We start from the raw sequence: 24,875 nt of genomic DNA, 5'->3' as shown, positions 1-24,875 counted from the left end.
ATATCTCCTCTAATCGCCCTAATTAGTGTTCGATCGTTTACATTGCATACTATGTATATAAGAAAGTTTTAGGTTCGTGATCTCTTGATTATGTGCTTGATTTAGATCTGGCGATCATCCTGATGATATTGGAGATGAATCCTGATGTTTGAGATGAACCCTTTCTGGTTTGAACGTCCTTTGACGGTGAATGCCAATTTTGGAGGTCATAGTATCTTGATTTTTAGGGGTTCTAAAACTTTAGGGCTTAGTATTAGTTAATAATTATGTTGATTATTTTTAGGGTATAATTTCTGTCTCTTAGCGAGTTTGTTCTATGGCGAATTCTCAGAAAAAGCCGCTAACTTTGGGTTTTTCCCGCAAACCGCCTCAAGGTTGAAAATTTCTCGTGGAGCGCCCCTAGCTGTATGAAAAAATCATTTTGCCTCTGTACCCTAGTTGCTTCTCTGCTTGTGCCTAGCAGCCTGGCCCGCCAACCCTCGCCTATCCGTCGGCCCTCGTGCAAAGAAGTAGGGGGAGGGGAGGGGGGCAATCAGCATTGCCAGCCTACACAGGGAGGCATAGGCGACCAGGAGAGGGGACGGGGGTAGCCGGCATTGCCTTCCAATCCGCGCACAAAGGCACAGGCATCTAGGGGAGGGAGGGGGGCGGCCGGCGAGGGTCGTGGTCAACCACGATATGTGGGCAAGGGCCAGCGGATGAGGCTGCCAAGCGTGGGCGGAGGGAGGCGGCCGGTGGGGCGGAGGCATGGTGGAGGGTGGTGACTGATAGGGGCAAAGTGGTCATTTCTGATAAAAGGGGTGCTCGGTGGGAAAACCCAAAGTTAGGGGCTTTTTTCGAAAATTCGCCCTTTGTTCTAAATTATTAAGTATTATTTGGTGAGAAATCATTGAACATTTGCTTTTTGAAAGGATTATTAAGATTGACTCAATTGCAGTGGATTCAGGGCGAATTTATGAAGTCGCATTGTGTTGTTATTTTTGGTACTCAATGGGACAAATATCTACAATATTGCTTCATTGTTAGATGACTGGGATGTTTCCATGGGTTCCCGTCTTAGGTGGGTAGAAAGCCAAATTCTTAAGAGTATGAAAAGTCCCACAGGTGGGCATAAATTTGAGTTAAGTCTGTTATGTTGTTGAATGCTTGGACTTGGTTATGGGTTATTACAAATGTTTCTACCTTTGATGTCCCAAATGCTATTAATAGATGCTATGGAGAAGTTTTCTCATAGTGTATATGTTCTTTTTTTATAATTTCCATGAAGATATGGCTACAGTTTACTAGTATTATTTTCTGAAAATATTATTTCATTATGTTTATCAATCTGTACAATGAACCTTAAAATGGATTAGATACCACCCAATGATGTCTCATCCAATGTAATTTAGAAAGAAAAGTTCTTTCATTTTGTATATGATTTCTTAGCTTCACTACAAGCTCTTGATGCTTGATGAGATTTTGCTAAAAGGTTATCCGTTGTAAGGGACATTAAACTTTGGAGCAAGATCTTCAATCAATTGCCAACTCCTTGAAACCTTATCCCTATAGTTTTCAAACAAGAATCAATTTACTGAGCATGCCAGGTGCGTAAAGGACAAGCAAGGGCTTCCACACTTTGTTAGTCAGCAGAACTGTTGTGAAGCTGGGTAACACAAGCTTGATTGAGGTTTTGGAAAAGAGAGGTGTAATAAAAATCTGATAGTGGATTTAATTGTCATTGCTCAAGCGATATGTGGTGATAGTTTCATGTATGGTACAATGGGCATTTGTTTCTGAATTTGTACCACGATAGTTACACCGACTCACGCCATATATTCCTGACTTATGGGTATACTGGAGTTACCCACTTTGATCAAGCTAACCACATGTATGTTGTCAGATACTTAAAGGTCATTTAAATGCTAAGTTCTTATATCTTAACATTTTGTCTTGAAAAGGGCTGAAGATTGTTCTTACATTTTGTCATGAAAAGTGATGAAGACAATAATGGGTTGTTTAAGCAAAAAAAGGTTGTATTGTTGTCACTGTCTTAGTCAGCCTCCTTACAGAACTGTCGTCAACTTTTAGAATGACTAAAAGATTTTTTTTCATGAATGAGAACTTTCCTTTCTTATGGCTGATGAGAACTCATAAGCTGATTCTTAACCTTATTCACTGGTAATGTATTTCTTATATACCTTGTATATGCAAAGGTTTCTCCTCAAATAATTTGAAATGATCCAGTATGGCGTGACATTGACATCCATACAACCAGTTTGTTTAGTATCAGTCTCACTATCTTAGCCTGGCCCCACCCAAAACAATCAGTTCTCTCACCTACGCAAGCAGAGCTGTCTAAAGTTAAATTTTGACGGACGTGCCTTTTTAAATACACATATTTAGCCATGGAATTTGCAAATGCTTGACTATATAAGCAAAAAATGAAATACTTTAATTTAGAAAGGTGTTCTACCCAATGCATTGTCAAATATTCTGTTTATGACTAATGGGAACAAATACTTTAATCATGCCTTCCAGAGATGTTCATAGAAACAATGACTTGTGTTTTTCTGTTATGCTTTAAATTTGTAGCTTCTGTATCTGCTAGAATTCTCTTTGAAGTAAATGTATTAGAAAGTGATTCTTGTTTAGTCCCTTGCTTAAATATTTTTTGTGATTTTGATAGAATCGTGAGCATTGCCTTCTTTAGTTCCTAATCTAGGCATGTAGGTAAGCTGCAGCAGGGGCTATTTCTATAATTGATTGATCTGATTATTCGATTATGATATTATCATTTTAATTTTAATTTGTAGGTATGGCGATACAGGATTTACTGTCAATGGTGTCAAGTATGAAGGCAGCTTGCTTGTTGTGGAAAATAAGCTCATGACATGGGTACCAAAAACATTTTCTGAGATAACCCCTGAAAGGTATGCACAAAATTTGCTTATAACTTGATCGTGTGCAGTTATTAATTGTGAAATTCTTGGGTTTTGAGTGAGAATGTATGATGGACTTATACGCCTCACTTGTTAGTCGTGTGCTTTAGCTTTGTTTGTTTATGTATATGAACCTGCAAAGTTCTTATATGTGATGTCGCTTACTAACACAATTTTTTGTTTTTTGTACCAAGTGCAGTTTATCTGTGTTCAAGATTCTGAGGCCAGTTCCAGGTATATGTTTTACAGGCACTTTGTTGTGTTCTTCTCACATATAGGCTTTCACAGTTGCAAAATTTATGTGAATCTTTTTTATCTGCTGTATATCTGGCCTGGTATTGTTTTTTTTTCTTTTTTCTTTTAAACCAAGAGACTGAGTGCAATTTTGTATTCTTATTCGATACACTTTAAGAGTTGAGCTAGATACATAGTTTTCTGTGTTGATGCAACTTTTGTTGAAGCATGTGTGTCTATAAGAAAAATCTGGACTTTGTATTTTTCCCATGATATCTTAACAATTGATGGAGCTATGTCTTATTATGAATGAACAGGTTGAGATTTTTAATTGATAAGTATTATTAAATCTCGATATATCTTATGGAACTTGTCAAAATTTAATACTTGTTTTCTGCATAATGACTGACCTATCATCTTTATTCTTGAGTTTTATTCTTTCCCTGCCAATTTTTACTTTTTTTGTTGCCTTATATTTTGATCTATTTTGATTGCTTATCATCTAAGTTTTATCTGCTTTTCAGAGATTCTGATTCTTGGCTGTGGAAGGCACATTCAGCCAGTAAGCCCTCAACTGCGACAATTCATTCGTTCTACTGGAATGAAACTGGAAGCAATTGACTCGGTATTCTTTTATACTCTATTTAGTTATTTTGTGTACTAATAGATTAAAAGATTGCTCTTTTTTTCTTGTTGCACTAAAATAATCATCTGTACCCTTTATCTATATTAAATCCCTCTTATCTATATTTGAGTCTGCATCTGGTGCTTTAAGCAGGTGTGGTTCATCTATGTAATATCCCCTTTTTTTTTTACAGAGGAATGCTGCTTCAACTTACAATATATTAAGCGAAGAAGGAAGGCCAGTGGCTGCTGCCCTTCTCCCATATGGAGTTGCTTCGTAAATATTCCATGAACTACATAATCATACATGTAAGTTTACTTCTTTTGTTGTCGATGCTAGTTATCTTTTCCTACCTTAGGCGAAGATAGTGGAGATATATTCAAACAACCAGATTGAAATTTTACTCTGCCATGTAATAAATCATGTAACCTGTTGCCTACTGCTTAAAATTCTATGCACTAATCACCTGTAACCTATCATGTGAAAAAACAACCCGATGGATTCATTCACTGGTTGCTGAGTCTCACAGTTCCTTCTTTTTTCAAATGTTAAAGACCATAATTCACATGGTGCTTTAAAACTCAGGCCAAGAAGCTCTCTGTAGATAAGATAGCATTTGGGACAAGTCTCCTCAAATCGGTGATGCATCACTGTGCTTTATGAATTATGAAGAAATCCTCCTTCCAGAAGAACTTGAAATGGCCAGCTTTCCTTCTCTGACTTTGCTCTCTCTGGTTTTTTTTATTGCAGCACCTTACGTAGTTTCTTGCTAGCTTTGTCCAAATAACACATTCTCAAATATAGGATCATTTTGTAGCTTTAGACACACCAGCTCGATGAGTACCAATCTACAGTCAGCATGGACTTTGGGTTTCTCGCTACGTTCTTGGATTTTTTTTATTCATTTTTTTATTCCTGCCAACGCTTCGACAGTTCTTTTCCACGTTCTTCGATGCTAACTGTGTTGAACATACTTTTCCCAGCTGGAGGCGAGAAAGTTGGAGTGTCAGAGAGTGTTTGGTCTTATTACTTGGGCGTTGGAAACTTAGTATCTATTATTTTCTTGTTGTCGCTCGTCCATACCAAGATGTACCTGACGATAAGGACGATATCACGTGGGAGAACTATTCGGATTCATATATTTTGGTTTCCGGTGGGTTAAGAATGCTGTCTACCATTGCCTTCAACACCCCATTATTATTATTATTATCCCCCGTCAGTTTGGCTCTCTCTCCTGTGTCATCCGCATTCTGCTCTAAGAGTTGTTTCTTTAAATCCTCTGTCGGCTGACATTGATACGTGAGAATAGAGGTTAGAGTCGAATCAGCGGACTATAACTACAACTCATCTTTTGGTTGATTTTTATTTTTAATAACAATGGTGGACGGAAAGATTTGATTGCTAAGAATCTAACATCAGTTACTTTTACTTTTCTTCGTTGATTCTCAATTCTTTTTATTTTTAGTGCTCTGTAATTATTGATCTCGTTTGACTCATCGGTTACACAACATTCACCCGCGTGAGGATTGGATTGGTTCAGACTCGGCCCACATTCTCCATTACAGAAGAAGATAGAGAGAGCATATTCATCAAAGTTTCAAATGCACTGTACTGCACCCCACATCCTGTAGCAGAGGAAAGGACGAGACAGCCTCTGGCTCTCAACCATGCCCAACCTGCAGCGGTCCACACAACCCAGAAATTGGATGACCTCCGATCGCCAAACTTGGAGGCCGAACCATCAATTTGCAGCCGTCTTTAGATCATCCATGCTAACTTCCGAGCAGCCAAACACCACCCTGTGCATCGGCCGCGCCTCCACGCACGTTGGCCGCAGAATCCTCTCCCACCTGCACCCTCCTCCCTCCTCGAACTCGCACAGGAAGAACTCCCCCAGGTACGACGGGTTGTAGACGTACGCATAGTCCCCCTCGCTCAAGAACCCTATCGACCATAAGCCCCATCCCGCGTCGTCCACCAGCCCCTCCACCATCTCCCTCGGCATCCTCCCCACCTCCTCCTCCACCTGCAGCGTCTCCTCATCCACCGCCCACAGCCGCACGCTCTCGGCCCTCCATCCCGCCCCCGTCCCGCTCCCGCCCGCCCCCGCCAGCAGTAGGCGCCCGTTCCCGAACCCCAAGGCCGCGTGGCGCACGGTCGGATCCGGGATGCTCACCCGGCGCGTCGGCCCCCACCGCTTGGCGGCCGGGTCGAACCAGCTCGCGGTGAAGGGAAACCACTTGTCCATCACATACAACCTCTTCCCGTTCGCCGCCGCTGAGAACGCGGACGACCACCCGAAGGCCTCCGGCATCGGCTCGCTGGCCTCCCACCCGCCACTGCAGGCGTCGTGCACGTCGACGGAGTTCGCGTCGTCCTCGAACTCGCTCGTGCCGCCCGCCACCACGACGTGGGGCCCCACGAGGGCCACCACCGGGTCCGTCCGCCAGTAGCGCGGCGCCTCCAACTCGCGCCACACGGTGCTGAAGGGATCTCTGGCGAGGGCCAACCCGGATGGGGAGAGGGCGTAGAGGCGTGTGCCGCCGCGCTGGGAGCAGGCGTAGGTGGAGACCTGCGGCGCGGGGGAGTGGGCCCCCGCCGGAAAGCTGCACCAGGGCACGCGGGTTATGGAGCGCCACGCGCGGGAGAGGGGATCGAAGGCGTGGGTGGTGGCGGTCCCCCGGCGTCCCTGGAGGTAGAGGACGAGCCACGGCGGGGGGCGGCGGGGGGAGTGGCGGACGGAGGAGACGACGGCGGCCCGCCACGCCTTCGAGACGCGGGAGGCGGGCAGGAGGTCGAGGGCGGACACACGGGAGATGACGGCGTCGAGAACGTCGCCATGGAGAGTGCCTTCCACCTCCTCCTCTCCTCCTTGTTGCTGATGTTTGCCGTGCATTCCCATTCCCAAATGACAACTCTCTCTCTCTCTCTCTCACACACACACATGGAGACATTAATAGAATGCGCCGAAATCGAAGTCAACGCCGTGGCCAAAATGACAGTGAGGATGCGCGACCCGCAGTGCATTCTTTAGTGCTCGTTACGGGCTGCTTCTAGAACATTTCTGTACCCTTCTTACGTACATGCGCCCTGATTGGCGAAACGGATGGGCCCCTTCTTGATTCCCCGGGAACAGCTCAGGAACGTGAGAAAGGCTCGATTCACAAGGACGAGAAGCACTGTTCCTCCAACTCCGTTGTCGTGGCTTGCACTTCGATCATACGAGGCGGCTAATGAACGGGAGAGAGAGACAGAGAGTTCGGTGGCAATGCGTCTACTAGCTGGCGTAGCGCTATGAAACAAGACGGGGATAAGTCACGAGCGGCACACTGCGGAACATCATGGTGCTCGTGCCGCGTGTCGTGGAACAGTTCGTCGGAAGATGCATCGTTCCAGCGGGACTGTGAAAAGAGAGCCTCCCCTTAAAGTGGCGCCGCACGTCACTGATGACGTGACACACACGGAGGAGGCGTGGCGGTGGCATTAAAGACTGTGCTCGTCGCCGATCGGCTGTGTTTGCGAATTTCGATGCCGTCGCACTTACTCATGTTTCATTCGGACGAAACCATATTCACAAGTCAACGTATGATGTGGATCAGCATACTTTTGCGCCATCCCTTCCCTTATGCCATCGTGTGATTGGCTACCGTTGTCGGCCCTCCTTTTGTCAACGCGAGCCAAGGCTGAAAGGTACGCGTTGGTCCCATCAACCCTCACTGTAGGAGAAGTATTCGCGCTTGACTCGGTCCGATGGACTGAGACAATGCATGCGTGTCTCTGATTTCTCCATGGTTAAGCATAACCACTGATGAGGAACATGCGGTCATAGACGACGACTTCGGAATCGGGTCCGATGTGGTCCGATCAAACCAAGTTCGACCCCCATTTTGACCGGGAGATGGAATTCAAAATAAAACCTTCACCTGGTAGGGATACGACACGCCCATCTGCACATGCAGAACAGTGTGTTGGGATTAGTTAAAGGGCGGAAATGTAAATTACTAGAATAAGGTGGGGGATGTTTCGGTTGGGCGGGATATTGAATTGAGAAACGCACGTGCCGTGAACAGGAAAAAGGGTGCAACCATTACAGAAAATTGACCCGCCGCGTGGCATGGGCGGTCAAGTGTCGAGTTGGTCATGTTATATAAATATATATATGTATATATATATATAGGTAATGGTTAATTTTATGTAATGGTTGCACCCTTTTTTCGGTTCATGAAAATATGGTAGTATAAGCATAATAGAGAAAATTTTACGTCAATACCACCGAGCAGTGTCATTTACATATTATAAATAATACATTATTTGACCATTTGCTAGATATCCTTGTATAGCTTTAACCCATGAATTATTATGATCAATTATAGAAAGATAGGATAAAAAAGATAAGTTTATAGCGAATGAAGTGGAGATATTGTTTTTGGTGTTAGATGTTTCTCTTATTCTAAATACGCTTAGTATGGAAGAAATAATTGATCTAAATGCATATTAATCTAAAGGATTTTTTACAAAGAAATATTTTTCAATGGATTAACCGATCCATAGAGATTTGAAAAAGTGGATGATACTGTTGCATCTAGCTAAAAATAATTAATCAATGATGGATGTTTATCGACTATACTTATTTATATGTTTACATATTATATGTGTTTACATATAATTTTATTTGTTTTATTTATTTCAAAACATGTGAGCTTCGAAAAGTATATTTGAGGGTAAGAAAGACATAACGAACTTATGAGTCCTTAGTTCTCATACTCCTTAACCAATGTGGGACTAAATGATTTTATCAATATCAATCATTGATAATTTAAAGAATTTTAATAAGTTTAGTTGGGCAACCACAGTTAACTGTTATACTTATGAGATACATGATGATGAGGCACCACCTACTTATGTATGTGTTTTTGATCGTACACACAATTTATTCCTTTATTTTAGATAACTAGTTAATATTTTAGTTTTTAATTATGCAGTAAAAAAAGCAATCAAACTATGTGAACCCCAATAACCAGAATACAAAAACTGTGATATATATGTTAAGATAATTAAGAATCTTCTGGCCTTTATACTGGTTGTAGTAATGAACTACGTAGATCGGTACCCAAGGAGTTTGGAAGCCTTCTAAAATGAAGATAGAAATATATGATCTACGAACTAACGATCATACATAGTTCTTAGGAAATAAGAAGTTATAGAAAGAAAAGAAAGATGTTACGCTACGATCATAAGGATATGATAAACAATGATGCATGTTATGAACTTAAAAAAAAAAAATGAGATAAGGATAAGAAAACAGAGCCAGACGAGATTTTCATTTTTGAAGGAAAGACCAAAAGTTAAAGACGAAATTTGATTAAATTAAATTTATTTGATCTCGTAGAGTATTGAGAGAGATGAAAAGAAGAAGTGACAATAATCATTTGCGAATATGTTGTGGTGAGTTATATGTGGTTGCAATTGAAAGTTTTTTTTTTTGTTAATTTCATAGCATTTGGATCATTTCTTGATATCCATGCTTTGATTTTGATATTCAACCAAAATTAGGATATCAAATATTAAGATTTGATTTTTTCGGGTCAACTTTTTATTATAGCTTAGAACATATTTAAAAGCTCAAATGTCAAAATATATTACATAAAGGCATCAAGTGATAATGAGAAAAAAAAATGAAGAAAATAGAAAATTCATAAATTGTTTAGATTCTAAATATATAAGAAAAAATATTGAAATTTTTCTTTAAATTAAAAAAATTATTATAGAGGTCTCTCTTATTACAATTGAAAGCTTTTCTGAAAATTTTATGACATTTGGATTATTTCTTGATATCAAAACTATGATTTTAAAGGCCAACCAAAATCATGATATCTTATATCAGGAGTTGATTATTTTTGGACTAACTTTTTATTATAACTTTGGGACATATTTAGAGGTTCATATGTCAAAAATATTATATAAAGTCATCATTTTTTTTAGTTAGCTTCATGACCATATAATATACATTAAACATATATTTATTAAGTATAAGCAAGGTGACCAAAGTATTTTATTTCTTTAATGTTATTGTTATTGTTCAGTTGATAGATATACACAATATGGTAGACGACGATGTTATATATATATATATATATATATATATATATATATATTACGATGTTATAATTTATAAGACTCGTGTCATATTTTCACTTGAAGAATCTTGTATTGTCAATATAATGTATTCAAGATTTGAGATACATTTATATTCAAGATTCAAATTATTTTTTATTTATTAAATATTTTTGAGGCCACTAATACTTGTGCCATTATTTTAATAATATTATAAAGTACATGAGTCCCAATTAGATAGCATAGAAAGACTTATGAGACTGGACCAATGAAATATATTTTTTAACCAACATTAGCATATTTTTGTTAATCTGCATGAAGAGTTGAGAGTATTACAATTCAATGTCCAACCTCAAAACTAAAATAAGAAAATATTATAAAGCAATAACTCTTCAACATATTGCTTGTATTTGGGTTATTTTGATTATTTTTTTAATTTTTTTTTTATATTTCATAAGTCATTTGATTCGATTTTTGCTAAATAAGGTTATTTATTTTAAAAAAAATTGATTTTATAAGTAGTAGCATATTAACTAAATTTGTTAAAGGATCGACACTATACATTTCTCCTAAAGTTAAATGTAACTTTTATGATAACTTGATACTGGATGCTCATGACATATGATTGGAGATCCTACAAACTTCCCACTAGTTGAGATTGAGGATATGTTATCTTTAAAAATAACAATAAAGAAAAAAATCATTGATATTGAAAATATTGATAATAAATCAAATCTCTTGATTAAAAATATACTTTTGGTAGATAATTTAAAATACATCATGATGGGTATTAGCCAACTTTGTAATAAGGGATATAATGTTAAATTTGAATTTCATACTTGTATTATAGAAATATCAAATAAGAATAAATTTATGATAGCTTTAACAAGTGATAACGTTTATACTATTAATCTTGATGATTTATGTGATGTAACTTATTTTTTAGTTTTGAATGATGATGCATGACTTTGACATAGGAGATTGAAATATGCTAGTATGAAATTAATTTTATAAATTAGAATTAAAGAATTTATAAAGAATGTATTAAATCAAATTTATTAAAGATAAAATTTATAATACAAGCCAATTAGGAAAATATATAAGGAGTCGATTTAAATAAAAAAACCAAGTATAATTAGATCATTATAACTAATTCACATGGATTTATTTGGACCACATCATAAGTATGTGAGCTAGTAAGTATGCTTTTGTAATTATTGATGACTATAGTAGATATACTTAGATATATTTATTGACACATAAAAATGACTATTTTAAATATTTTACTAAATTTTATAAATAAGTTTAAAATGAAAAATATTTTATGATTTCCTCTATTTATAGTGACCATGGTGGTGAATTTTAAAATTATAATTTTTAAGAATTTTATGAATTGAATGGATATGATCATAATTTTTTCACTTCAAGAAATCCGTAATAAAATAGAGTTATTAAGATAAAGAATAAGAAATTACAAGAGATAGAAAGGATTATGGTTAATGAACATAGCATACTCAAATATTTTTGAGCCAAAATCGTTAACATAACATGCTATATCATAAACAAAATTCTTATAATATCTCATGCATTTAAAACTCCTTATGAATATTAAAAAGTTGAACAATAAAAAAACTAACATCTTATATTTTAACATTTTTAGTTATAAATATCTTATTTTAAATGACAAAGGTATTTTTCTCACATATTCGTAAGCTTATTGAGTTTTCAATGAGATATCATTAGTTATTCAATAATCCATTCATGTTATTTTTTATGGATATCTTGAAGCTAAAAATAATAATTTTGATGACGATTTTAAATTTGATAAATTAAATTTGAATAAGGATTCTCTCTTTAAAGCAATATGCATCTATTTCCAAAAAAAATTTATCTAAGGAATGCATGTATATAAATGCATATCCCGAGGAACTAATTATTAGAGATATATTAAATGTTTATATAGATACTATTTTTTTAATCTCAAATTGATTCTAAATATAATATTTTAAAAATAACTTATGGGTCTTGACAATTCATAAAGAGTTAAATCAATTTAAACTAAACAAAGTTTGGACATTTGTTCATAAACCTAGTGACTATCTTATAACTGATACTAAATGGAGTTTGAAGATATTGTAGTTTGAAGCTAAGTCTAAATTAGTGGCAAAATATTTTGACAAAGAAGAGGATATAGATTATGAATAAACATTCACTCCTGTAATTAGATTGAAGCCATAAGGATACTTCTTGTCTATTTATATTTTAAAAATTTAAATTATTTTAAATAGATATCAAAAGTAATTTTTTAATGATTTTATTTTCAAACAAATTTATGTTGAATGATCACCCAGATTTAAAATTGATCTTTTTTAAATCATATTTATAAATTATCTAAATCTCTCTGAGTTAAATATGCTCCTATCATATGATTTAAATCTTTTTGAAGTCATATTTATAAATTATTTAAGGCTCTTTTTAATTAAATAAAATTTTCTGAGTTAAATAAGCTCATATAAATTATATTTTAGGGTTTAGGATATAGGGTGTGATGATTATAAGATAAAATAATTTATTACTGATGTTATATATCGTAAGAGAAGCAATTATTGAGGGGGAAGTATAATGTTGAAAGCATTACCACATTTAATCTTACAACTTAGCATAACTTTGTGAAACAGGGGCTAGCATGCTCAAGGAGTACATTAATGTAGTAGAACATTTGTTAGTTGCACATATCCAAGTGGCAATCACCGAATGGTTTGTTCCTTCTAATTATTTATGAGTTCCTTTGTCATTCTTCACGTACATAATTATTTGTTCTCGTCAATGTTGTTCATAATGCTTCTTATGGTTCAGTATTTAATTGCATCAACCCTTCTTATGTGCTACGTACAAACAGTCTTAGGTGACTTGCAATCTATTTGGTACTGATCATTTACTCGTTCTAATATATGCACTTCTATGGGAGGGATTAATCGTAATTGGAGTAATTAGCAGCTTCATTGGAAACTTTTGTTATCGTTAGTGGTATAGGAAATATATATGATTAGATTTAGATAAAATGCTTTCCCCCTAAATTATTATTAATTTTCTTTCAGTAATACGGGTCGAGCCTAAAGGAGTTGGGTTTATTGGTTCTGTTTCGGTCGAACCAGATCTTGGTAAACCTAACAGCGCGGGGTCGGCATTTCCTCCCCATCGCCGAACCACGGCGTGTTCCTCTCCATCGGCGTTCGACGGTGACATCTTCCTCCGATGAGGGGTTTTCGTGCGATATCCGGCGGACTCTTCTCGGTAACACACACTCGTTCTCTCCTCGTTCTCCTCCGTCGTCTCCCCCTCCGCGGACCCCAACAACACCCCGATGCCTTCTCCTCCACACACCGCCGCCTGAACCCCGACTGCCTCCCCCCAGACAGCATTATCCGCTGCCTTTCCACCTCCATCTCTCTCTCTCTCTCTAGCACCCTCCCCCACATCGGACCTCGATATACTGTTTTGGAACATTGTCTATCAGCTCCCCTTCCCAGATCCCTCCTCCCTCTTTCCCCCTTCATCGCGAACCCCGGCCAAACCTTCAACCCCCCGCCGTCGCAGCCCCACCTCCCCTGATCCATCCTCCCTCTTCCCCCCTTCATCGCAAAACCCCACCAAACCATCACCCCCCACCTCCCCTGAACCATCCTCCCTATTCCCCCCTTCGTCGCAGCTTCCCCCCTCCTTCCCGGACAGCATCCTGCCCCTCCCTCTTTCCCGCCCTCTTCCCACCTTTGTAGCGGGCGCCCCCTTCGTTTCCCCTTCCGGACTACAGCTCCTCCCTCCTCCCTCTTCCCCCCTTTCCCCGACATCATCGTCCCCTTCCCTTCCCCTCCCAGACCACAACTCATCCTCCCTCCTCCCCTCCCTCTTCCCCCTTTCATCGCTGGTCCTGCCCCTCCTCGTCGCAGGTCCCTCGTTCCCCGATAACATGCTCCTCCTCCCTGCACCCAGACCACAACCCCCTCTTCTTCCTCCTCCCTCCTGTGCTAGAATTTTTAATCGTCACTTTTGATGTTAATTTTTTACTATAATTTTGAATAATGTTAATTTTGATGTTAATCTTCTTTCGTTTTGTTATTTTATTGTTAGATTCGGATAACTTAGCACTTTAATGTTTTGTAGATGATTAAATGAATGTAATTTGATATTTAGTGGTGATAATTTGAATATGAAATTTTGTGGAACTCATATTTTGTATAAATTTTATTTTAACAATCTTAATTATATTTTTTTATCATTTTTACATTGGCGAGCATCTCACATTGCTCGGGCAAGTGCCTAACATCTCATATGTTTTGGAACCTTGACGCTTTTGGCAACACTTTGGTCCTTGTTTCCTAAGAAGCATGGACATGGACACGACAACATGTCATTTTTTAAAAAATTAGGACACTGACAAGGTGAGGAGACATGTATATGTATATATATATATATATATATATATATGTATGTATATATATATATGTATGTATATATATATATATATGTATGTATATATATGTATGTATGTATATATATGTATGTATATATATATATATATGTATGTATATATATATATATATGTATATATATATATATATTCAATTTACATGAGTTTTATAGTATTTATATTTAAATTTTATAAAATATCATACGTGTTGAAATAATTAAAATTATTTAAGTTTAAGTATCCAAAATAAAAGTTGAGTACGTCAAATAATTGATATAGTTGATATATGTTTCCTTGCGACGATTTTCAGATTTCTTTTCTTGTGAAGCATATGGCCCTCACGTGAGGGCCACACAAGCACAGTACCGCATGCGAGTGTCTGACATGTGTGTGTATGTATCCAAGTTTTTGACACGTGTTAGACATGGACATGTCCACCAAAATCACGAGTTCATGCTTATTAGGTTGTTTCTGCTGTTTATTGTGTTTTTACCTATGATTTACCACTTGATGATCACTCTAAGATCTTGACCTAGGCCTGGTTCTGCTGGCTATGTCATCTTTATCATATTTATGGCCCTCTGAACACTAAGGGCAGTTTATATTTACTTGGTCAATGAGATTGAACATTGGTATCATTATTTGTTCTTGAAGACCCTGTTTTGTGAGATTGTACACGGTTAAAGAATTTCTTCTGGACTCTTAGTTCATGTTGCTCCTGCCAGTGGATTGTTTCTCCAACATTTCTTCATCCTGTTGGGTCAGGCCTTGTTTTCGTATGGTTCTGTTCATATTGCTCTAAAGGATCCCTGCAGCATATATACTGTCTGACCATGCATGCTGGAATTATTTTTCGTTTGTTGAATGAATGGGATTAATTTAAAGCGGGGAATCACCAGATTTTGTGTATTGTCATCTTGGAGATTGGTTTTCTTGATCTGAAAATTTTGACCACTTTTTTTTTTTAATCTTGGAAATTCATGACCTAAATGTTTGTGTTAGTGGAAGCAATTGGCTTGTTTATGAAATTGATATTTTAGTGGAAGATGGTGATTGACAATTGATTTTGAAGCAGAATAAGCACTGTGCATAGACAAGCAGAGATTGGCTATATTAGAAGAATATAATCCTTGTTTTTTTCTTTCATGTGCATTATCCCCAAAGGTCAAGGCAGGACTAATGTTAGATTTTTTTTTCTCTTTGTACTTCCCACATTGCTTGAAGATTTTAGTTTTTGAGCACAAGTAAAATTTTTGTAGATATTAACTGATTTTGAGATACAATAGGAGGTACATAAATGCCCGTAATGTCACGGACAAACTTCTCAACAAGATGTTGGATGTAATGCTTATGTGTGTCCGTGTCTTTTGGCATGTTCATGCCCTGTACAGAATGTAAAGGGGCGGCCGAAGGCTTATAAGTCCCATTTTAGTTGGGTTGGTGGCCTCTTTAGGCTTGTAAATAAAGGTTGTGTCATGTGGACACGTGCGAGAGCTTTTCGGTCTGTAATGGACCATTTTACCCTTTGTTGTGCCACTGTTCAGAGCTTGTAATAGTCTGTTTGTAATTTGCATTGTCTATGAAGTGTTTTTTCGAACATGTTTGCTTGTGGATCCCGTTTGAGGCGTTCTCTCTAACCCGTTCTCTCTTTTGATGGTCCTAAGGGACAATGGGAGGCTTCGGGGAGGCTGACCTTTGCGGACGGACACGCAAGGGTGCCGCACGACTTAAGGCAAAACCAGCTAAGTCCGTGTCATATGGTATCAGAGCGGGACAAGCACTCATAGAAACACTTGACATGCAAACGTGGGGGACCTAGTGGGGCTGCATGGAGGGCAGTCAGCACACGCGCGACCGTTTGAGGGAAAACGGGCATGGAGATGTAGGGAAAAGAGCCGCTCAGAGGAGCGGGCATCTGACATTGGCATTCAGAGGAATGGCCAACCCTTCGCGCAAGAGGCACCACGAGAACAGGCAAGCTTGGAAGAATGCGGAGCGCACAAAGGTTGGGATGGCTGAGTTTGAGCTACGGCTCAACGTTGACAACTTTACTTGATGGTGCTCAAGGCAAGCGAGGCGCTTGGCAAAGGACGAGACCATGCAAAGTGGAATGAGTTGCTCAGCGACCGAAAGAGTTGTGCAAAGCTCACAGAGGTGAGGGGAATTGCTAACTCGAAGAATTCGGTACTCATGCATGGGCTTGTATGCGGACGATGGATTGTTCGTGGCCATCCCAAGGCGACCGAGACTCGGCGCTATGGAGCATTGAAACTTTCTCTTCGGCATGCGAAGGATACGTCCGGAGGAGGCTGAAGTGTGCAACGAGTTCAGCATGTTGCTAGGCCTTGAGGGGTGCAGTGGTGGCTGTATTGACGTGGAGGCGCAATCTAGCAAGTGCGTTTGCAGGAGGCAGAACAATGCACAGTTTATTCAGCAGATCGGAGTAGTCCAAGGGGATGGTGGTCTCCGAAACGAAGAGAGATGTTGCTCCAATGGGACAGTTATCCAGGAGGGATAAGTCTCGGCTCTCCAGAGGGAGAATCATGTGAGATGGACTTCACATGTTGAGGAGGAGTACCTCACAAACAACAACTCCACGAAGCTCAATGGACCGAGCAAGCAGCGAGGAGTTGTCACATGATCTCGCTCGAGAGAATGCATGGGTGGATGCATTGCGAGATCAAGTGGGGGAGCGACCTGAAGCAACTTAAATGAAGGCACACTTAGAGTCGATATGGAGATCGGACTCAAGGGAGGGCTGACCCGTGGAATGGTGGGCGCGAGGGCCACCATCGACTCAATGCGAAAACGAGGAGCGGAGCAACTTGGGTGTAACTTGGCGAAGTACCCAAGCCGCATGAAGGGAGCCAGCAGAGAAGTTGGAACATGGAGCAGAGGCACAGTGCTTTCCTTAGACAGAGGTCAAGGACATGAACTCTTGCAGAGGCAAGAGCAGGATCATGTTGTTCCATGGGTCCTTCATTCTGACGGAGCGGACTCATCTTGCATGGTGCCAAAGACGAAGGGAGCTTCGGGGCACATGCACCTTATCTCGGAGAAGCATTTGATGGAGGAACTAAGGCGACTCAATTTGCGGAGGCGAAGTTGGGTTCAGAAGGCCTTAGCACGGGGCAAGAGGACGCAGAGGCAGGTACTCTTGAAGAATATGCCACAGTGTTGCCATTCGAGTTGCTATGAAGGAAGCGGTGTGCAGCGGAGATTGTGCTGGTAGGGGCAGAGGCCCAGGATCCAGACAATGGTGCACAAATTACAGTGAAGTCGGTGGACTTCGGGAGCTACTAGGCGACGGACTGTCCTAGAGCGGTGCTTCATCTAGGTGTGACCCAAGAGTGGGTGGATGAAGGTCGATTGCCAAAGGAGCGAACAAAATCGAAGGTGGAGGAGACCCTGCGATGTATTGGCAGAGGCCACACATGGAGGGTTCAAAATTCGAGTTTATTCCACAAGGATCAGAATGCAATGGAGATGTCACCAGGAGGCGACATGGTGCAGCGGATCGTGGTGGAACAGTTCGTGGCAATGCGACACACACGACATTGTCCCGTGAGGGATGAGATCATATGGAGGTATGATCGGGAGCTATTGGGAGCTCCGCTTTGGTGAACAACACGACGGCAAGAAGGGCTATGGATTCAAGGAGTGAAGGCCATGGTACCGCAGAGGCGGGTCTTCCGGGCGTGCACCGAATTTTGCATCGGATGAAAACCTTGGTCATCAGCATATGGGGGCTGGGTTCCACCAAGGGAAAAGTTCGTATGCAAGTACCAGGGAGTCCCATGGGAGGGACTTGATCATGCAGAGGTATGATCGAAGCAGCTGGAGAGTTGGACTGCTCCAGAGCTCATATTCGCTTAAGGGAGCCCGGCAAGTCAGAGGACAAGGCCGAGTAAGCGAACGTTGCTACCAAGGAAGCTATGGAGAACAGAATCGGTGCAAACCCTACAATGCGATGGCAGAGGCCATGCATGGGAGTTGCAGTCTGTCTTTCCATCGACCAAACAGACTGCTTGGAGAACACGGAGGTGTTGGAGCAGGGGGTCGAAAGGGGCGAGGAAGCGACGATGAGTCCAGAGGGACTTAGCTACCCAAAGTCAAGCAATCAGTTAGAATGGAGGTGGACTCAGAGGAGTGCCACGGAGACATCTCTACTGATCGTGAAGAAAAGGGATTCAGATGCGAGGCGACGGATAGTAGGGCCATGGGCATGGCAGCGCCATGGTACCGCAGAGGCGGGACTTCCGTCAAAGTCATTGATCCCTTGCTCTCACGGAGGGAGAGCGTTTGGTCGTGAAAGGGGCCGAGGAGGTGGAGTATGCAGAGGCAATCTCCAAGTACCGAGACAAGGCTGAAGGGCAGAGGCCAAGAAACTTCGTAAGACCGGTGTCAACAAGTTTCTCATCAAGATAGCCGTAAGTGAAGGACTTCGGGTCATGCAAGAGTGCACGACCAAGGAACGAAGCAAGCAGTACGCGGTGCTGTACCTTTGCTACTCAGTGGAGTAGGCGGCAGGGTTGATGGAGAAGACGGTACAATCCCAGAGGCGACCTCATCTATTAGAGAATTACTCCAAGTTGGGGTGAAAACTTCCTGCATTCCAGAAGTTCAATGGCATTGAGAAGGTGAATCATAGTAGCTAACTCAACGCAAGGAGTGCAAACACTTCAAGTGCTTCAGAAGTGTGAGCAAAGAGCAGGCGAAGACTAGTAACCAGCTCGATGCGTGAAGTACAACCTCGAGGAGGCGGGCGAAGTCAAGTAACCTTTGCCTTCTCAACTCTTAAGAGGATGGGCGAAACCGAGTACCCCAATTCTCTTATCTATCCAGCAGAGGAGCTCTGCACAAGTTCAAAGACCCTTCGAAGATAATGGAAGACAATAGTTGTCAAATCCTCACCAACGGTGATCAGTGCTACTGAGAGTAGATTGTCCGCTTCATTTCCCAACGAAATGCCAATCGAAAGCGGAAGTGATGCGAACCTACTTGGATGTGACAACTAACTGAAAGAAGAGTCAATGGGCAGATTTTGTGGAGGAAGGACCCAAAAACTTCAGAAGTTTGCGAGGCGATGCTCGTTAAAGCTCCAACAAGCATCCACCCAGTTCAAGCAGCATGTGGGAATTTTGAGAGACTGGCGCAGTAAAGATGGTCTTTTCCTTCATCTGGGAGATCCGCAGGAATCAACAAGGATCAACACAACTCAGCCAACCCCACACCACAGTCAGAGTCATTGGTGAGTTGAAGCAGCATGGCGGATCAAAGTTCGACTACTCAAAAACAGCAGCGGAGAGCAGCTGGGAGCCAGGAGGCGCATTGCAGCTGGAGCAGAAGATTGAAGACTCAGCAAAGGCGAAGAGTTGCAGTGTTCACAAAGGCTTCGACGTGGACGTCGAAGGGATAAGTGGGGGAGAATGTCACGGACAAACTTCTCAACAAGATGTTGGATGTAATGCTTATGTGTGTCCGTGTCTTTTGGCATGTTCATGCCCTGTACAGAATGTAAAGGGGCGGCCGAAGGCTTATAAGTCCCATTTTAGTTGGGTTGGTGGCCTCTTTAGGCTTGTAAATAAAGGTTGTGTCATGTGGACACGTGCGAGAGCTTTTCGGTCTGTAATGGACCATTTTACCCTTTGTTGTGCCACTGTTCAGAGCTTGTAATAGTCTGTTTGTAATTTGCATTGTCTATGAAGTGTTTTTTCGGACATGTTTGCTTGTGGATCCCGTTTGAGGCGTTCTCTCTAACCCGTTCTCTCTTTTGATGGTCCTAAGGGACAATGGGAGGCTTCGGGGAGGCTGACCTTTGCGGACGGACACGCAAGGGTGCCGCACGACTTAGGCAAAACCAGCTAAGTCCGTGTCAGTAAGGCTTTTTAATCATGATATGCAAGTAGTCATCATCAACTTTGGCATTTTTGTGGATCTTCTCCTGGGTTAGAATATTGTTTAATTTGTTTCACATTAATATTGTATTGAAATCTTCTTTTTGATTTTTTCTTTGGCCCTCTAGAGGTTGTATACGGTTGCTCTGGACTTAAGTCAGTCATGATATCTTTGGGCCAGAAAGATGATGAGGGATTTGAGTCGATGGTTGGCCTTATCTCCTGGACCACCTTAGATGTGTAAATGTTTTGTTACTTTGAAATGTCTTCTCAGTGCAAATTACCCTGCACTCAAGCAACACCTAGTCAGCCTTATATTTTGCTTAGTAAGGTTTTGATTGTTTGATGTGGATGCTGATTAGAATCCAATGGAAGTCCTCTCTGTGTCTGTCTCAGAGTGATGTGGTATCAGGAAAAGGGAATTTCGACCTGAAATGCAAGATTGTCTCGGGGATGATTATGTAATGGATCTGCCAATGTATTTGGCCTCTTTGTGTGAGTTATCCCTATTGCCTCAATTTTTTGGAGTGTTATTTCGGTGGTTGTGTCTAATTGAATTTGATTCGATCCTTGACATTCTGCAATGATTACATGATGCCTTGTGTACGTGGCCCATTTCGAGAGCACTCCATGTAGCAGCCAACCAAACCACCAGGGATTCAGAAAGATAGCAATCTTTGTGATGAATCATGTTCGACCAATGAGGTGCTGCCAGGTCATCCATCGATATGAATCATCTGACAAACGAATGGTCCACCAGGGGCAGCCCAAAGTTCACTTAGAGAACTTAGAAAACCCTTCTGAAGGTCAAAGATGACTTCCAACTCTTCTTCCTCATCCTTCGGTTGGGACTTAAGACGAGTCATCGGGCTTGTCACCACCATCGGTGTCGGTTAGGTAGACTACCTCCTTTGAAGGGGTCAATGTCGCTACTATGAGGGAGGATGTCCATTCGGAGGCGAATCCCTTGGGTAGTGGAGTCCCGTAGTCCTTGACGAGATCATTTAACTTCTAGTTGTGCATTAGCACTAGAGTAGTAGCACACGTTAGAGAAGCCTTCCACATCTCGGTCGAATTAGAGTTGATTGTTGTTCTGCCTAATGATTGGCTCTATACACAGAATTATTATCTCTGCAGATACACAAACACACTGTAGGCAGGCCTCTGATTCTCCCTCTATTTTTTCTTTGTTGAAACCTTCTAGGTTTCGAAGTTTTGTCTTGCCCAGGTGGCGTCGAATTCTTAGCGCTATCTTATTACCTTCACTAGAAGTGTTGGAGGCTTAGTATTACCCCGATGTTGACCCTACCGCATTTGTACTATAACGTTTGCTTTAGAGATATAGCTTACTTTCTTTCTACCTAAATCAATTGTAAAGTTAAAGGGGCACAAAGTTTCAATAAGGGCTAGAAAGGTAGGTTCTTTTATGTAGCTTTGAGGAAGGGTGGCCTTTTATCTTGTATTAGGCCACCCAAAGTTTGCCAATGCTCCCCTGAGGTTGCTGGGGGCTAAGAAGTAGCAATTTCATTGGATTGCCCTTGACTTATTCGAGTCCACTACCATCTTCAAATGAGTGAGCAATGGATTATGGATGCAGAACTCAATCTTGTGTCTCACTTCTTCCTCCTTTTTTGTTTTAGTTTTGGCTTTGATTTCAACCCTTTTCTTATATGCTGTGGACATGGACTTCACGCAAATATGTTCAAGGCAATTGATAAAGCAAGGCAAGCTGGTGAAGCACTCGTGGACCCCTCGAGTCGATCTTCCCATAGGGATGAGCAGGGCAACTCGGGCGCAGAGGAGAGATCGTCGGTGGAGATCCGAGCATCCTTGGTTCGTGTAGGGCATTGGTGCTAAATTTAATGAACAAGCACCGAGGAGATCCTCCGTGATTGCTACCCAACCAAGATCATGGATGGATAAGTCGTCCTCCTCGAAGCGATTTGAAGACTCAGCTCCCCCTTCCTTATAAGGGGGGAGACTTCTCGAGTTACTAAGGCTTCCCGATTTGGGGGGCCTCGATAGGAGCGATAACAATTACCATAACAACAACAATAGCAATAGAAGGTAGGGTCTTCAGTGGCCTTGGACCAATTAATCAATCCACTGCCCATGATTTACGAATCTGCCCCATCAAGCGGACTTTGCATCTCTGTAAATCGACATCCATATGGCTCGAAGGGGAAGGACCCGGTGAAGAGGTGGAGGGAATGTCAGATGGAGTTGTGGCAAAGTCGATACCCGAAGGGGCCTCTACGGAGTCCATAGGCGAGGAGATGATAGTTGCAAAGCCCAAAGCCCCACTTGCTGATGTGGAAGTTCTTGCTGTCAAACCTCCTTTGGCATATGAGACCATTATGATTGTTGACGATGCTGTCAAACCTCCTTTGGCATTTATGATTGTTGACCATTATGAAGTAGTATAGGTGTTGAGTTGCTTGCCTTTCGTAAATTTTTTCTTTCTCTATTTTTTTGATTTTGTTATCGGGAGATCCTAATTTTATTTTATAATGAACTCTCAAGTGTAATGTAAATATTTTTTTGTCAATGAAAAGTACAACATTTATTAGGCTTTGAGTATAAATTTCTTTGCCAAGTCTGAATCCTTGTTATGAATAATAATTTTTAAGATGAACTATATTCTAAGTCTTAGGGATATGTGAACCCTCTAAAGTTTGAAGTCGATAAATCCATGGTCAGCTGTCTTTTGAAATGCAATAAGGGTCTTCCTAGTTCGATGCAAGTTTTCCTCGAGAGTGAGAACACGAGTTAGAAGAAGTGTTATACTCGGGACCTCACAAGTTGACATTTCAACAAATAATTGATAGGCAATGCAAAATACAAAGCTAGACTTCGTAAGCTTTAAATGGTCGTGCAACATAAGTAGTGCAAACCTGAAATGGCCACAAATGACAATTAAAATGGGGGCTACCAAGCCTGCTGCAAGCCCTGTACATGTCGCCTAAGACATGTACAAAATCGAACGACACAAACATACATAAACATTACATCATATTACATCGAACACCTTGTCTACTGACTTCTCTATAACAACAAGGCGATGAGGTGTTGACAACCATCAATATATTATGATCCCCATATCATATGTTAAACCCGATCATTGTCTAAGGGAATGTTCGATCAATACACATCATCAACAATAGCCTCCGATGATTTCAGTGACCCTTTACATTTGGACAACATCCTATGATTTGTCAAAACTATGCGCTAAGTATGAGTGGTTATGGAATCTGACTATAAAAGACCTCATAGTACATCGACTTACATTATATTAAAAATATTTAATACAAACTATTACCCGTCAGATGTGGGCTACTCTCACTTTTGTGTTGGAGGAACCTTGTTGGGTACATTTTCGATCTTGGTTTTGCAAGTCAATCAATTAATTCCTCAATCGTCCTAGACACCAATAGTACACGTTTCTAATTGATCCAACATTATTCTTGTGACGAATGCGATCTGAAGCCAAGGAAGCTTTATTGCATTAATCAATGGAATAGACAACCAAACTAGACATTAAGAATTATGTTTAAGTTGCTATGTTAGTAGGTCTATTAGGTCGCACCTTGACAATATAGTTATCAACCTAATCTAAATTTTATAAAGAATTAAAGTTTCCAAATTTAGATCCAACTCTAATGCATAAAGCAAATTTTAAATTTGACCTCCGACATGCAAAACAAGACATTCTTCATGTAGTTAACAAATGTTAGTCCCGTTGTCATTGTTAAGCTTAATTATCTCTTGTAGATCTCAATACGTTGGTGATAACAGCACTAAGATCCCATCACATCAAAGTTAATGAGAGACACCACATCACCTTATGTAGTGAAAGCCTTATTAGAGTACTAACCCAATAACTTGGTTATTGATGCATAAGCTTAGAAGCTTTCAAATCCAAAACGAGTTTGGATCCTAATCTACATCCAATAATATGTATGCCTAAATCTAACAGAAAACATGGGGGCTTACAGGCTTCACAATCCGACTCTTCAATGGATCCATTTAATCCGATCCGACCCGGCCTGGCCTGTCTTATTCCTATATAGAGCCCTACATAGCACAAATTGGGTTGAACCCCTGCAAGGTCTGATCATCATGTCAAGTGGCCTTCCGTGACTTAAAGAATGACGAACCACAAACCCAAGTAAAGAATCCGTCTTAAGAATCTCCACCAGGAAGGTCGGAGCCCATGAATTCGGTGTCCCAATTTCTTTTGACGGTTAGTTCCCTTCTACCCTTTTCCTCTCCTACATTCTTTCCACTTTCTTCCTGATTTCTTGAATTTTTGGATCGTCAAATGAATAGAAATAATGATGAGAGTTTAATGAAACATTTATTAGAATCTAATAGCATTGATCTTTTGGATCTTGATTGCACGAAGCCAACAAGATCTAATTTCCCTTGTTTTTGGGGTTTCAAGGCAAAGAAGGATCTCAATAAGTCACCTAATTTGGCATATATCCTTATATCTCGTTCTGAATAACCAATGTTGTAAATAAATCCAATTGGATTAGTTAAAGATTTTTACATCTTTCTTTTAGAATTATTTTTATTGATTATGTCTTATAATTTTTGATATCCTACCAAATTTT

The 24,875-nt window shown here is 40.6% G+C and overlaps 3 protein-coding genes across 9 annotated transcripts in view; 2 read left to right on the top strand and 1 right to left on the bottom strand.

Annotated features, from left to right (window-relative positions):
• Positions 1 to 4,999, top strand: part of LOC135610298 (uncharacterized) — a 5,334-nt gene extending 335 nt beyond the window's left edge. For 2 of the 5 annotated variants that reach the window (XM_065104654.1, XM_065104650.1), the window contains exons 3-7: positions 2,796 to 2,912; positions 3,121 to 3,155; positions 3,680 to 3,780; positions 3,974 to 4,088; positions 4,764 to 4,999. In XM_065104654.1, the coding sequence (XP_064960726.1) occupies positions 2,796 to 2,912; positions 3,121 to 3,155; positions 3,680 to 3,780; positions 3,974 to 4,060 (340 nt within the window). In that variant the 3' untranslated portion in view covers positions 4,061 to 4,088; positions 4,764 to 4,999. Of the gene's footprint in view, positions 1 to 2,795; positions 2,913 to 3,120; positions 3,156 to 3,679; positions 3,781 to 3,973; positions 4,290 to 4,334; positions 4,662 to 4,763 lie in introns of those variants that run through there. The other 3 variants (XM_065104651.1, XM_065104652.1, XM_065104653.1) reach the window with 3 other exon arrangements.
• A 522-nt stretch (positions 5,000 to 5,521) lies between these two features.
• Positions 5,522 to 6,682, bottom strand: LOC135608742 (F-box/kelch-repeat protein At1g23390-like). The gene has a single exon (XM_065101779.1). It carries the CDS (start codon positions 6,680 to 6,682, stop codon positions 5,522 to 5,524), a length of 1,161 nt encoding a protein of 386 aa, XP_064957851.1.
• Positions 6,683 to 13,031: 6,349 nt separating this feature from the next.
• Positions 13,032 to 24,875, top strand: part of LOC135610296 (mechanosensitive ion channel protein 1, mitochondrial-like) — a 29,210-nt gene continuing 17,366 nt past the window's right edge. For 2 of the 3 annotated variants that reach the window (XM_065104643.1, XM_065104641.1), the window contains exon 1: positions 13,032 to 13,188. The gene's annotated coding sequence lies outside the window, so the exon portion shown is untranslated. Of the gene's footprint in view, positions 13,189 to 15,667; positions 24,503 to 24,875 lie in introns of those variants that run through there. The other variant, XM_065104642.1, reaches the window with a different exon arrangement.

This window comes from Musa acuminata, chromosome BXJ2-4 (assembly GCF_036884655.1).
Source record: "Musa acuminata AAA Group cultivar baxijiao chromosome BXJ2-4, Cavendish_Baxijiao_AAA, whole genome shotgun sequence".
Taxonomy (NCBI): domain Eukaryota; kingdom Viridiplantae; phylum Streptophyta; class Magnoliopsida; order Zingiberales; family Musaceae; genus Musa; species Musa acuminata.
Note: the sequence above shows the minus strand (reverse complement) of the source record. Positions and strands in the feature narration are given on the sequence as shown.

What these genes read in the sequence shown, in the direction of transcription:
- LOC135608742 (XM_065101779.1), bottom strand. Translation starts at nt 6,682, where the DNA reads ATGGGAATGCACGGCAAACATCAGCAACAAGGAGGAGAGGAGGAGGTG.